The following is a 14,949-nucleotide window of genomic DNA, read 5'->3' on the forward strand; positions in this document are numbered from 1 at the left end:
ATTTTTAGTATACCTTTAATTTCAATAAATCAGATGCTTTTTAAAAAAAATATGTATCTTTCTGACAGATTTTATTACATCCCTGCTTCCGGGTATGGGAGCTTCTTTATGGATTGGTTTGCGCTGGACAGCTTATGAAAAGATAAACAAATGGATGGATAACAGAGAGCTGACATACAGTAACTTTCACCCATTATTGGTTGGTCGGAGGCTGCGAATACCACCAAATGTAAGTTTGTTCTTTTAATCAGTACAGTGTGTAGCTCTATGAAATACCTGAGCCTTTCACAAATTATTGGGTTAAGAACAATGGCCTATTTTATGAGTCCATTTATATGAAACATCCAGATAGGCGAATCTATAAAGATAGAAAATAAATTACTATTTACCAGAGACTAAGGAGGCTAGAAGGATTGGCAGTGATGGCTGAAGCATATGGGATTTCTTTCTAAGGTGGTGAAAGTGTTCTAAGATTGATTGAGGTTGATGGTTGCACAACTCTGTGAATATGCTGAAAACTATAGAGTGTATACTTTAAATGGGTGAATTATACCCTCTATGAATTTTATCAAGAAAGCGCTCACAAGAAGAACAACAACATAGCTCCCCCAGCCTTTGTGTAGGTGCCCTAGTTTTTCATAGTATCATCAGATTCCATAGCATTTATTTTATAACCATGTAAAACCTTCATTGTGCTTAGTCACTCAGTTGTGTACGACTCTTTGCAACCCCATGGACTGTAACCCACCAGGCTCCTCTGTCCATGGAATTTTCCAGGCAAGAATACTGGAGTGGGCTGCCATGCCCTCCTCCAGGAGATCTTCCCGACCCAGGGATCAAAGCCATATCTCCCACACTGCAGGTGGATTTTTTACCATCTGAGCCACCGGGGAAGCCCAAGACCATCAATAGTGAGCTGCAAATAAAAGCTAATATAAAGGCTTTATTTATCATTTTGGAATTTGGAGCTGTCAGATTTAGTCTTCTGAAGTAAAAAGTACACAATTGGTGATTGGTGATCATTTTTCCCTAAGATCTAAATGTAAAGAAGCTGTAGAAGGGAAGAAGGCATTATTTTAACAATAGTTATCCTGTATCATGATATTACTGTCCATTGCTTCTGTCTTCCTTATTTGCTGGATACAAACCATCTTTTGCACAGAAAACAAAAATTATTAAGAGGTTAAAAGTACATGCTAGATGACATTTAGTGATATAACTGATGCCATGGAACTTTGCTCAAGACTGACTTTGATGGCAAAGGGAACTGAAACATGTAATTATTACAAAGTAAATATCAAAATAATGCTTGGTTATTATAGAAAATTTGGAAGTTATAAAAGAGTAAACAACATAAAGAAAAATATCAACCTACATCCTGCTTATATTTAGGCTGGTAGCTTTTAAACTTTTAATTCATGCCCCCATAGTAAGAAATACACTTAAAGAACCATTTAGCACATAGATATAAATATAATACTGAATTGAAACAAAAATTTCAGGTAATAATACTTACCCTTAGAGCTTATATTGCTTTCTATTCTAGTCTGCTTTAGCCTAGTATAGTCAGTCTATTCTCTGTATTCTATCCTATTCTATTTCATTATCACAAGTAAGAATCAAGATCCACTGAAGTGATTTCATGACCTACTAAATGAGTTTCAAACCATATTTCAATCCTGATCTAGGGAATCACAATGAATATTTCAGCATTTTTCTTCTAGGACTTTTCTATACACTGTCTTCTTGACTTAGATAAGATTATATACTATCGTATCTACTTTTCTCATTTAGTATTATATAAGTATCAATAGTTTCTTATGCCATTAAAGGATATACTTGATAACCATTTTGATGGTTGCACAGTATTTCTTGATATATATTGCCATCATTTACCTATACAATGCTGAGTGTTTCCATTGTTTTCAGTTTTGCATAATCTTAAATAGCTGCAGTTAACATCTTTGTGTATAATCTTTGCTATATATTTCAGGTTACCTCCTTAGGATAGATTTAGGTAGCCAGATCAAAAGATATAAGTAGTTACAAAACTCTGGTTAACAAATTGCTTTCCAGAAAGGTTTATGAGTTTATTTTTTTGTCAGCAGTATGTTGTAATTACTCTGCTATTCATACCAGTATATTAATAATTTCCAACATTTACTGAGCAGCTAATGTGTCATACATTCTACTAATGCATCACATGTATCATTTCATTTGATCTGCACAAAAAATGTGAAACAGTCAGTACTCCTCTCCTGTCTTAGAAACGTGGAGACAGAGAGTCACATAACTTGCCAGAAGTCATTCAGGGTATACGTGCAGAGTCGGCTTTTAAATCTGAGTCTGTAGAGGCAGCATTCTTAGCTTCTTTACTACATTGCCTCTACTAAAGTGCTCTAAGGAGCGTTATCTTTTAAAAATGCTTGCTAATTTGTTAGTGTAAGTGATACCATATTTTCTGATTTCTAGTAAAAGCATTTGTTAGATTTCTGTTGCTCTGATTTCTAATAAAGGCATATAAATTCAGTAATAATTTTAATTTCATCAAGTGTGAATTTTTTATTCTTTGGAAGTTTTGGCAACAGCAATCAGAGCAGAAAAAGAAATAAAAGGAATCCAAATTGGAAAAGAAGAAGTAAAACTCTCACTGTTTGCAAATGACATGATCCTCTACATAGAAAACCGTAAAGACACCACCAGATAATTACTAGAGCTAATCAATGAATACAGTAAAGTTGCAGGATATAAAATCAACACACAGAAATCGCTGCGTTCCTATACATTAATAATGAGAAAGTAGAAAAAGAAATTAAGGAAACAATTCCATTCACCATTGCAACAAAAAGAATAAAATACTTAGGAATATATCTACCTAAAGAAACTAAAGACCTATATATAGAAAACTATCAAACACTGGTGAAAGAAATCAAAGAGGACACTAATAGATGGAGAAATATACCATGTTCATGTATTAGAAGAATCAATATAGTGAAAATGAGTATACTACCCAAAGCAATCTACAGATTCAATGCAATCCCTTTCAAGCTACCAACAGTATTTTTCACAGAGCTAGAACAAATAATTTCACAATTTGTATGGAAATACAAAAAACCTCGAATAGCCAAAGCAATCTTGAGAAAGAAGAATGGAACTGGAGGAATCAACTTGCCTGACTTCAGGCTCTACTACAAAGGCACAGTCATCAAGACAGTATGGTACTGGCACAAAGACAGAAATATAGATCAATGGAACAAAATAGAAAGCCCAGAGATAAATCCACATACCTATGGACACCTTATCTTTGACAAAGGAGGCAAGAATATACAATGGAGTAAAGACAATCTCTTTAACATGTGGTGCTGGGAAAACTGGTCAACCACTTGTAAAAGAATGAAATTAGAACACTTTCTAACACCATACACAGAAATAAACTCAAAATGGATTAAAGATCTAAATGTAAGACCAGAAACTATAAAACTCCTAGAGAAGAACATAGGCAAAACACTCTTTGACATAAATCACAGCAGGATCCTCTATGATCCACCTCCCAGAATTCTGGAAATAAAAGCAAAAATAAACAAATGGGATCTAATAAAATTAAAAGCTTCTGCACAACAAAGGATACTATAAGCAAGGTGAAGAGACAGCCTTTGGAATGGGAGAAAATAATAGCAAATGAAGCAACTGACAAACAACTAATCTCAAAAATATACAAGCAACTTATGGAGCTCAATTCCAGAAAAATAAAGGACCCAATCAAAAAATGGGCCAAAGAACTAAATAGACATTTCTCCAAAGAAGACATACAGATGGCTAACAAACACATGAAAAGATGCTTGACATCACTCATTATCAGAGAAATGCAAATCAAAACCACAATGAGGTACCATTTCATGCATGTCAGAATGGCTGCGATCCAAAAGTCTACAAGCAATAAATGCTGGAGAGGGTGTGGAGAAAAGGGAACCCTCTTACACTGTTGGTGGGAATGCAAACTAGTACAGCCACTATGGAGAACAGTATGGAGATTCCTTAAAAAACTGGAAATTGAACTGCCTTATGACCCAGCAATCCCACTGCTGGGTATACACACTGAGGAAACCAGAATTGAAAGAGACATGTGTACCCCAATGTTCATCACAGCACTGTTTATAATAGCCAGGACATGGAAGCAATGTAGATGTCCATCAGCAGATGAATGGATAAGAAAGCTGTGGTACATATACACAATAGAGTATTACTCAGCCATTAAAAAGAATACATTTGAATCTGTTCTAATGAGGTGGATGAAACTGGAGCCGATTATACAGAGTGAAGTAAGCCAGAAAGAAAAACACCAATACAGTATACTAACACATGTATATGGAATTTAGAAAGATGGTAATGATAACCCCGTATGTGAGACAGCAAAAGAGACACAGATGTATAGAATAGACTTTTGGACTCAGAGGGAGAGGGAGAGGGTGGGATGATTTGGGAGAATGGCATTGAAACATGTATACTATCATGTAAGAAACGAATCACCAGTCTAGGTTTGATGCAGGATACAGGATGCCTGGGACTGGTGCACTGGGATGACCCAGAGAGATGATATGGGGAGAGAGATGGGAGGGGGGTTCAGGATTGGGAACTCACGTACACCCTGGCGGATTCATGTCAATTTATGGCAAAACCAATACAGTATTATAAAGTAAAATAAAAAATAAATTAAAAAAAAAAAGAAAAATGAAGGGAAAAAAAAGAAAATTTATCTGTCAAAGTCTTCTTGTAATTCTTACTGTTTTTATGACTGTGTAAACATTAACTGTGGAAACCCTGTGTTTCTTGCATTTATTGCAGACATTTTCATAGGATTTTTCTTTGAGTCTAAATACCAAAAATATTACAGAAATAAGTTTTGATTTTTTTGTTGCATGTTTAACTCTATTTGTTTCTTTTTTTTCCTCTATTCTTTTAAGGTTATAACGTTAGTTAAATATATGCCTTTATTTTCTTCTTTTTGTTTTATAGCTTGCCTTTTTATTCTGACAACATGATACATCCATTGTATATGGTATACATTGTCAATGGATACTTAATCCTTTTCCCTAATCCTGGACAGTTTTCTACCATCATTTATTGCATATACTTCCATTTGTTAAAATCAATATAGAATGCCTTCTTTATCATATGTGAAGTGTATGTGTGTGCATCTATGTATGAGACATACTCCTGTATAGCTCTCACACTGCTCTAAATACTACCATGTTCCCATATTTCAAAAAATATAATAGGATTAGTTATCCTTTATTACTTGCTTTTAAAAAATTTTAGCTGTTATGTCTATTCTTCAAAGCAAACTAGAATTATTTACTTAATTTCCACTCTAAACACTTAAGTAGAAAACATCTGGTGAGAATTTGACAACATTTTAGGAAGAACTGACATCTCTTTGTTAATCTTTCCTCAAGAATATGGTGTAACATGTCTCTCCACTAATTCAAGTCTTCCTTTTAAATTCCTCAGTGATGTTTTCATAGAAATTATCTTTCTTATTGCCATTGAGAATGGCAGCTTTTTTAAAATTTTCTTATTGATGTGTAGGAAACCTATTGTTTGGAAATTTTTGTACATTTATTTCATAGGTATCCATCTTACTAAAAACTCATACTACTTCTCCGAGTTTTTCACTAGATTTTCCTGGGTTTTCTAATTAGATAATCATAATTTGCAAATAACAGTTCACACTTCACTACATGTGGTAAGACTTCCAGAACCATGGTAAATACCAGGAGTATTAAATAATATCTTACACTTGATCTGGACTCTTAGGACTATCTTTGTCCTATAGTCTTTCATTTTTATATTTGATGTGTACTTTTTGTTCAAGATATATCATTCTATAACTAGTTTATTTTAAATTTTTATTCAAGAATAAGTAGTAGATTTTCTAAAATTTATTTTCAACATCTATTAAAATTGTGTCATATAGTTTTCCCCATTAGGCCCATGGATGTGTGGCCCACTGATAAATGTTGTGATAAAACCATTTTTATCTCCTAAATAAAACCTAATTACTGAGTCCTAAATAAAACCTAATTTCAGTAAAGAACCTAATTACTGAAGGTGGATTATTATTTTACTACTCTACTGAATTAGATGTTAGAATTTTATTTGGGAATATTTTCATCTCTGTTCATAGAGTTAATTTTTTTAATGCCATATTGTTAGATTTTTTTTTCTGATTGTGTCAGCTTCATAAGATGAACTGGGTAGTTTTCTGCTTTGTGTTTTGAGATTATGACTCAGCCTGGGAAGTTATCTTTCTCTGAAAGTTTGAAGGAACAAAACCGTGTGATATTAGAATCCTGTTCCAAGATCATTCTTTAATCATACAGGGATTTGGTACAATAGTTGAGGGCTAAACTCTAGAGTCAGATTGTCTGGATTTGAATTCCATTCAGCCATTTAGTGTGCCCTAGGAAGTTCACTTCTCTGAAGCCTCAGTTTTTTATTTATAAAGATGCCCTGGAGGAGGGAAAGGCTACCTACTCCAGCATTCTGGCCTGGAGAATTCCACAGACTGTATAGTCCATGGGGTCGCAAAGAGTTGGACACGACTGAGCAGCTTTCACTTTCAGGTGGTGCTAGTGGTAAAGAACCCACCTACCAATGCAGGAGATGTAAGAGACATGGGTTCCCATGGACACAGGAATCTGGTGGGCTACAATCCACGAGGTCGCAAAGAGTCAGACATGACTGAAACAACTTAGTATGTATGCATGCATGTAGTATTTAAAAGAAAATATTATAGCTCCTTGGATAAGCTTCAGTTCAGTTCAGTCCAGTTCAGTCGCTCAGTGGTGTCCAACTCTTTGCAACCCTATGAACCACAGCACGCCAGGCCTCCCTATTCATTGCCAACTTGGGATAAGCTTACTTTTCTTATTTTTCTAAGAGTAATATGTTTCAAACATTTAGAAGAGTGTAGGGATAATATACTTTGAATAAATTTTCATGTCTAATGTTACTGATTTGTGGTCAACAAATGAAATCTAAATAGATACTTTTATATATGGATGTTTCATAGTGACAAGTATAGGATCAAAGCTTTAAGGTGAGTTCTCTCTTGTATGGAACACCATTTGTCATTATAAAAAGTTTATAAGTATCTAATAAGTTAAATTAATTGTCATCACTTTTTTTGCTTACTTGCAATGTTAAGAATGAGAGCAGAGTGTTAAATATTACTATAATTGCTTTTGTCTTCTAACAGGTTTTCTTTATCTGTTTTGAAGATGTATTTATCAATATTACTACTATTTTGGTTTGTGATTTCTAAAGTTAATTGCCCTTTTCCCATGTTTTGAAAGTTTATCAGGATTTTCTTAGTGATTTCATGGTCAGCTCCCTAATGGGTTTTTCTATAGGAAGAAAAATCCAATTTGGAATATAAAATTATCTTACTGGGATCCTCAGACTGTTAGTTTCATGATTGCTTATACATATTTGCCTTTTTGTTTAGATTTTTGATGAAGAGGCATCTTACCACTGTGCTGTAATGCTCAACCTCCAAAAATCACCGTTTACTGGGATGTGGAATTTTACTTCCTGTAGTGAACACCATACTCTGTCTCTATGTCAGAAATACTCAGGTATAGATCATTATTTAGATAACTACGGTACTTTATGTTGTTAGAGATGTACAGTATGTTTTCACACACAAAAAAATCCTATAAATTAATTAATATTTGTAATCATACAGCTTCCTTAACATTTTAGCATGGCTACATCCATGTGAGTCAAATTAGCTCAAGTATTGAATAGAATGTGACTTTCTTTCAAGATCATTGCCGTAATTAAATATCAAAATTAAGTATTTAATGGAATTTGTTAATAGGAGTTGTCTAATGACAGTAAATTATGGCTGCATTTTGTTCTATTTACTCTGGGATTTTTCAGATTTTACTTTCTATCATGAGGAAAAGAGGAGGAAAAAATGTTTGTAACTGAACTCAGTGTAAACATTCATGGTTAAATTTAGCACTCAAAAAAATAAAAGGATATGAAGCATTATAAATGGATCACATGCTAAGCCTTATCCTATAATCCACATAAAAATAAAATATGTACTTAAAAGTAGACATTATCTATATTTTCAAAATATTTTTTATTAAATTGTTTTCACTGGTCACAGTAAGTTTTTAACAAATGTTTTAAAAAAAGAAGTCCTTTATCATGTAATGAGAATCTCAAGTAGCTAATTCATGTGCTTCTGAAGAACTTTTTGCTAAATTAATCTTTACTCATTTGTCTTACAGTTTTTAGTAACTGCCTTAATTCAGAGAAGTATTGCAAATCTATAATGCAAATGTATCCTCTAAGGGGTGGTTTCATACATTTTTTGTGAGTTCTCCCAGATGAAAACTTGTAAAGGGAGACTTAACACCTTCTCTTGTGGAAGCAGTTCAAACAAAGAAAGAATCTGACACCAATCTGAAATGGTAATCTTGCTGCACTCTAGTTTTATTTACAGCTTTTCCCCTTCCCAAATCAGATCAACTAAAACAGAATTTTTTTTTTAGCAAAACATACCTAATTATCCTACCCAAAGTCTAAAACAGATAAGTAATACCTAAAGTACATTATTATAGGGAGAAATTTCAAAAGCTATCTCATGACTTACCAAGTGGGTGGTTTTTTTTTTTTCTTTTACACACAGAAATTGAAAGCAGACAGACCTTGCGGAATACTTCAGAGACTATGAAGTATCAAAATAACCTGTACAAAATAATCCTGAAGACCCTGACTTGGACCGATGCTCTAAGAGAGTGTCAGAAAGAAAACATGCACCTGGTGAGCATCACAGACCCTTACCAGCAGGCCTTCCTGACCGTGCAGGCGGTCCTTCGCAACTCTTCTTTGTGGATTGGACTCTCCAGTCATGACGTAAGTTTTCAGTCCCAATTGCCAGGATTGGGTGACGGAATGTGACATTTTTTTATTGCACACAGCATCTCTCCTATCAGACTAAAAAAACCCAGAGATCATAAAATCTTACTCCAGTGAATGAATTTCATAAAGTATGTAATTTTTAGTGGCAGTCATTTTTCCACTGATTTGCTGCTTTATTGTTTAGCTTTAGAAAAATGTCCAATGGACATATGTAGCTGAGCACTTCTTTTTATTTATTCTAATCAAAGATGGAGCTGGAATCTAGAGCTGCCACCTTTCCTCAGCCAATGAAAAGGAGAGGGGAAGGGCAGTTACAAAATCACAGGGGGTTGGGTGAGTGGAAGCCCTTGGACGTTATTGAAGGGCTTTTTATCCCTTTCTGAATAAGCAAAGTGAAATTAAGCCACTCTACAAAGGAATTAGAAGAGCAATTCACCCCGTCTCCAACTCTGATCTTGGGTACTTCTCATTCATCTCTTAGCCCAACAACAAATGCTAGTCTCCTATTAATTCCCAACACTGAATTACATACATATAGCATGAATAGGAATATTTATGCTCCTAAATCTTTTGGCTAAAATTAATAGGGAATCGTCTTTAAAATAGAGCTCTATTATTTCTGTCAGCGTCTTAGTCCTTTTTTGCCTCTTTTCTGAGCCTTCTTTGTAATGATTTGATGCTTTCCCTGCTGAAATGAATTTAAAGTTAAGATATAGGGCTGGTATATAAGGCTGCATATGTTGTCTATTGATAGGGGTGCCATTTACAAAGATGGTAATGTGAACTTTGCTTCCTGCATCTGTGCAGTGAGTGACCCATAAAGCCCGTTTGATAAGTGTCACCTAAACCAGTATTCCTAACCACTCTTAGGGAGAAGTTAATCGAGAGAGTAGGAGAGAAGCATCCACGGCATTGTGAAGCAAACCTGAGGCATGGAGGCTGTAGGATAACCCTCAGTGTACCAAGATGGTTTTAGGGTTGTCTGGAGAAAAAGTGATGAAAGACAGTTCAATCCTTGCACAAACCCCAAGTTGAACTGGAGAGTGGATGAAAAACTTAAACTCAGAAGTGAACATAATCTTTGACAAACTTTAAATTTATTACCAACAGCATTTGTCAGAAGTTTAATTAAAAAAAAAAACAAAAAACAGTACTCAGAAATTGCTTGAAGAATCAGTTCAGTTCAGTCGCTCAGTCGTGTCCGACTCTTTGCGACCCCATGAATCGCATCATGCCAGGCCTGTCTGTCTATCACCAACTCCTGGAGTCCACCCAAACTCATGTGCATTGAGTCAGTGATGCCATCCAGCCATGTCATCTTCTGTCGTCCCCTTCTCCTCCTGCCCCCAGTCCCTCCCAGCATCAGGGTCTTTTCCAATAAGTCAACTCTTGACATGAGATGGCCAAAGTATTGGAGTTTCAGCCTCAGCATCAGTCCTTCCAGTGAACACCAAGGACTGATCTCCTTTAGAATGGACCGGTTGGATCTCCTTGCAGTCCAAGGGACTCAAGAGTCTTCTCCAACACCACAGTTCAAAAGCATCAATTCTTTGGCACTCAGCTTTCTTCACAGTCCAACTCTCACATCCATACATGACCACTGGAAAAACCATAGCTTTGACTAGACGAATAGTTTCTCCAAAACTCTGGATTTTAAAATGTACCCTTAGTTCAAGCAAGATTGTCAGCTTGAACTGCTTCCCTAGACTTCACAGTATCAGTTCCTTCGTAACATTGCTTTTACTTCCTTTCTCTTTCATGTTTGGCATTATGTGAAACGCATCACTGTGTCTCTTGTGAAACTGGTAATCAGTTATTACATTTCCTAGTTTTAATCACATTAAACCTTTTAAAACAAAAGCAGTGTTGTCACTGGAGAAAAATCGTAAAGTTAGAATAAATTAAAAGAATAAAATTGAAACTGCCTGTAATCCCCAGTATCTAGTGATAAACATGGTTTAAATGTTTAGTATATATCCTTCAGGTTATTTGTCTGTGTACATGTCTTTATTTTTAAGACACTTGGTATCATATAGTTTTGTGACTTTTCCCCCCGCCCCTTGATGATTTTGGTCTTCTCTCTTATTCTGTTTTCAATCTTCACCTCTTTTTCTCTTTTCCCTTTTGCTCTTCATCATATTTTATGTAGCTTTATTATATATTTTCAAAAACTGCCTTAAATCTTTGGTACATGGCAGGATATAAAGAAATGAAAGTTTATACTAAAACCAGTGGGGAGGTTTTGAAAGTTTCTAAGCATGGTAGTAACAACATCAGATTTTGACTTGAGAAAAAGTATGCTGTGGAGAAGCTGGGGAAGGAAGTGAGAAGTCCTGAGACAGAAGACCAGTTAGAGTTTCTTGTAGACATCAGTGCAGGAAATGATGATGGTCTGGACTGAGGCGTGTTTACACTGTCTGCAGTGCAGCAGTTGTGGTATAGAAGTCTGGAGTGTGACTATGACAGCAGGTCACTCTAGTACATTGAAGTGAAAGTCTAGAAGAGGAAGTCAAGAAGGTTTGGGAATGGGGCGAGTCAACCACATGAACACAGGACGCCCTAAGTTAGAGGTAAGACCAAGAGGACAGAGCAAGACATGGGCGTCTCCTTAGTGAATGTCAGAGATGGGCAGGGGGCCAAGATCTCAGTGAATGTCAGAGAGAAGCAAGGACTCTGGGCAGTTGCAGTGATAAGGGCATAAACCTCAAAGGAAATTACTAAAGAAGGTAAAAATACCCATGACCTTATTCTCATGGCTCCGTGGTATCTGAGATTAAGAAAAACAAATAGCCTTCCCTTGTGGGTGCTGAAAGGAACTTACTCTGTTAGAAAAGACAGGTTTTAATTAAGATCCATCAAGGTCTAGAATTTAGTGAAGAGATATTTACAGTCTTAGTGAACAGATGTAGTATTCAATAAAGAGATGGAGGGAGTGGGATGGCTTATCTACAAGGAACAGAAGTTCCAAAGGTCCAAGGACCTGGGTTAGTTGGGAGTGTAGCAAGGGAGAAGGAATCCAGGGTAATACCCAGTACTGGCAACATCACAGGGACAAAGGGCCACATTCGAGGCCACTTGGTTTAGAAATTAACTGGCTACAACTTTACAACTGGAATGCTCAGTTCAGTTCAGTTCAGTTGCTCAGCTGTGTCCAACTCTTTGCCACCCCATGGACTACAGCACACCAGGCCTCCCTGTCCATTGCCAACTCCTGGAGTTTACTCAAACTCATGTCCATTGAGTCATTGATGCCATCCACCATCTCGTCCTCTGTCATCCCCTTCTCCTGCCTTCAATCTTTTCCAGCATCAGAGTCTTTTCAGATGAGTCAGTTCTTCGCATCAGGTGGCCAAAGTATTGGAGTTTCAGCTTCAGCATCAGTCCTTCTAACGAATATTCAGGACTGAATTCCTCTAGCATGGACTGGTTGGATCTCCTTGCAGTCCAAGAGACTGTCAAGAGTCTCCTCCAACACGACCATTCAAAAGCATCAGGTCTTCGATGCTCACCTTTCTTTATAGTCTAACTCTCACATCCATACATGACCACTGGAAGAACCATAGGCTTGACTAGATGGACCTTTGTTGGTAAAGTAATGTCTCTGCTTTTTAATATACTTTCTAGGTTGGTCATAACTTTTCTTCCAAGGAGTAAGTGTCTTTTAATTTCATGGCTGCAGTCACCATCTGCAGTGATTTTGGAGCCCAAAAAAATAAAGTCTGTCATTGTTTCCATTGTTTCCCCGTCTATTTCCCATGAAGTGATGCGACCAGATGCCAGAGATCTTCGTTTTCTGAATGTTGAGCTTTAAGCCAACTTTTTCACTCTCCTCTTTCACTTTCATCAAGAGACTCTTTAGTTCTTCTTCACTTTCTGCCATAAGAGTGGTGTCATCTGCATATCTGAGGTTATTGATATTTCTCCCAGCAATCTTGATTCCAGATTGTGCTTCATCCAGCCCAGTGTTTCTCATGATGTACTCTGCATATAAATTAAATAAGCAGCGTGACAATATACAGCCTTGATATAACTCCTTTTCCTGTTTGGAACCAGTCTATTGTTCCATGTACAGTTCTAACTCTTGCTTCCTGATTGCATACTATTTCTCAACAGGCAGGTCAGTTGGTGTGGTATTCCCATCTCTTTCAGAATTTTTCACAGTTTGTTGTGGTCCACACAGTTAAAGGCTTTGGCATAGTCGATGAAGAAGAAGTAGATGTTTATCTGGCACTGTCTTGGTTTTTCAATGGTCCAGCGAATGTTGGCAATTTGATACCTGGTTCCTCTGCCTTTTCTAAATCCAGCTTGAACATCTGGAATTTCAGAGTTCATGTACTGTTGAAGCCTGGCTTGGAGAGTTTTGAGCATTACTAGCATGTGAGATGAGTGCAATTGTGCATTAGTTTGAGCATTCTTTGGCATCGCCTTTCTTTGGGATTGGAATGGAAACTGACCTTTTCCAGTCCTGTGGCCACTGCTGAGTTTTCCAAATCTGCTGGCCTATTGAGTGCAGCACTTTCACAGCATCATCTTTTAGGAATGCTGGTGAAGAACAATTCTGGATAAAATAGTTGGTGATGTTGAGGTTTGACTGCATTTGCTATTTTTCATTCACTAAGGGGACTGTATGTGGCCTTTGCCCAATGTTCCACTTAAGCCAGTAATGCCAAATTGCCATGGGCCTCAGGAAAGCATGCCTCAGTGGGTCAGTGTGTAAGACCTGGTTCCCTGGCAGCACCACAGGAGAGCTCAGGCAGGCCTGTACTTCGCAACCCATCACCTGAACATCTGTAGCTGCCTTGAAAGCCTCTCTCAAGACAGGTGGTCATGCTTTTGTCAGGATGTAAAGATAGATGTTCACAGATTTCTAGTACACAATAGAATGTACTGAATAAGGCAGTTTCTCTTCGAAGACAAGTGTGAAAAGAGTGGTATGAGATCCACAGGGCCTGAGAGTTTAAAAGGGAACTAACACCCATGTAGCTCTTATTGTGTACCAGCTAGCCACTGATTTATGTGTCTTACATGTTACCCCATTGATTCTAACCCATGAGATTAAGTGTCACATCCATTTAATAGAAGAGGGGGTGGAAATGTGGCAAGGTAATATCACAATCAAAAGCTGACAAATGATGGAACCAGAATTCGAAACTAGTAGTCTTAGCTCCAAACCCATGTTCTTTCCACTACTGCATATTACCTCTAAGTTAATCAGTGCTCACAGTGGTCCTCACTCCATTTTAGCTTTCTGATTTCCAGCAACCAAGGGTTCTAATTATGTGTGAGGCAGCAAAGCATAATGGTTTAGACCATGGACTCCAGGGTCTAATGGCCTGGATTTGAATCCCAGCTCACTATGGTTTTACACTCTGTGTGATGGTGCATAACTTCAGTTTCCTCATCTATAAAATGGATATATGATAGTACCTGGTTGCCTCATATGGTTGTTGTGAGGATTATATAATATTTGCAAAGTACTTAAAACAATGCCTGGTATGTAGTAAGTGCTTTGTAAATATGTACTAAATATAAGGTAAAATTAAAAGTCACGCTCAGTCGTGTCCAACTCTTTGTGACCCTGTGGACTGTAGCCCATTAGGTTCCTCTGTCTATGGAATTCTCCAGGCAAGAATACTGGAGTGGATAGCCATTCCCTTCTCCAGGGGATCTTCCCTACCCGGGGATCAAACCCAGGAGTCCTGCATTGCAGGCGGATTCTTTACTGTCTGAGCCACCAGAGAAGCCCTTAGATTGACCACAAGGGTCCAAATCAAACCATAGGAATAAGAAGAAGGATTGTCACTTAAAATATATTTCTCCTCCTTCCAGGATGAACTAAATTTTGGTTGGTTAGATGGGAAACATCTTCAATTTAGTCGCTGGTCTGAAAATAATGAACAACTTGAAGACTGTGTGGTATTAGACACTGATGGATTCTGGAAGACATCGGATTGCGATAATAATCAACCAGGCGCTATTTGCTATTATTCAGGAAGTATGCTAATTTCAAGT

The 14,949-nt window shown here is 36.9% G+C and overlaps 1 protein-coding gene across 1 annotated transcript in view; it reads left to right on the forward strand.

Annotated features, from left to right (window-relative positions):
- LOC128071492 (lymphocyte antigen 75-like) overlaps window positions 1–14,949 on the forward strand; it is a 117,046-nt gene that overhangs the window by 52,466 nt on the left and 49,631 nt on the right. Inside the window, exons 23-26 of the mRNA XM_052664324.1 lie at window positions 69–229; window positions 7,508–7,637; window positions 8,705–8,931; window positions 14,767–14,932. Coding sequence (XP_052520284.1) covers window positions 69–229; window positions 7,508–7,637; window positions 8,705–8,931; window positions 14,767–14,932 — 684 coding nt within the window. The remainder of the gene's footprint in view (window positions 1–68; window positions 230–7,507; window positions 7,638–8,704; window positions 8,932–14,766; window positions 14,933–14,949) is intronic.

The sequence above is a fragment of the Budorcas taxicolor genome, chromosome 2 (genome assembly GCF_023091745.1).
Source record: "Budorcas taxicolor isolate Tak-1 chromosome 2, Takin1.1, whole genome shotgun sequence".
NCBI classification, from domain to species: domain Eukaryota; kingdom Metazoa; phylum Chordata; class Mammalia; order Artiodactyla; family Bovidae; genus Budorcas; species Budorcas taxicolor.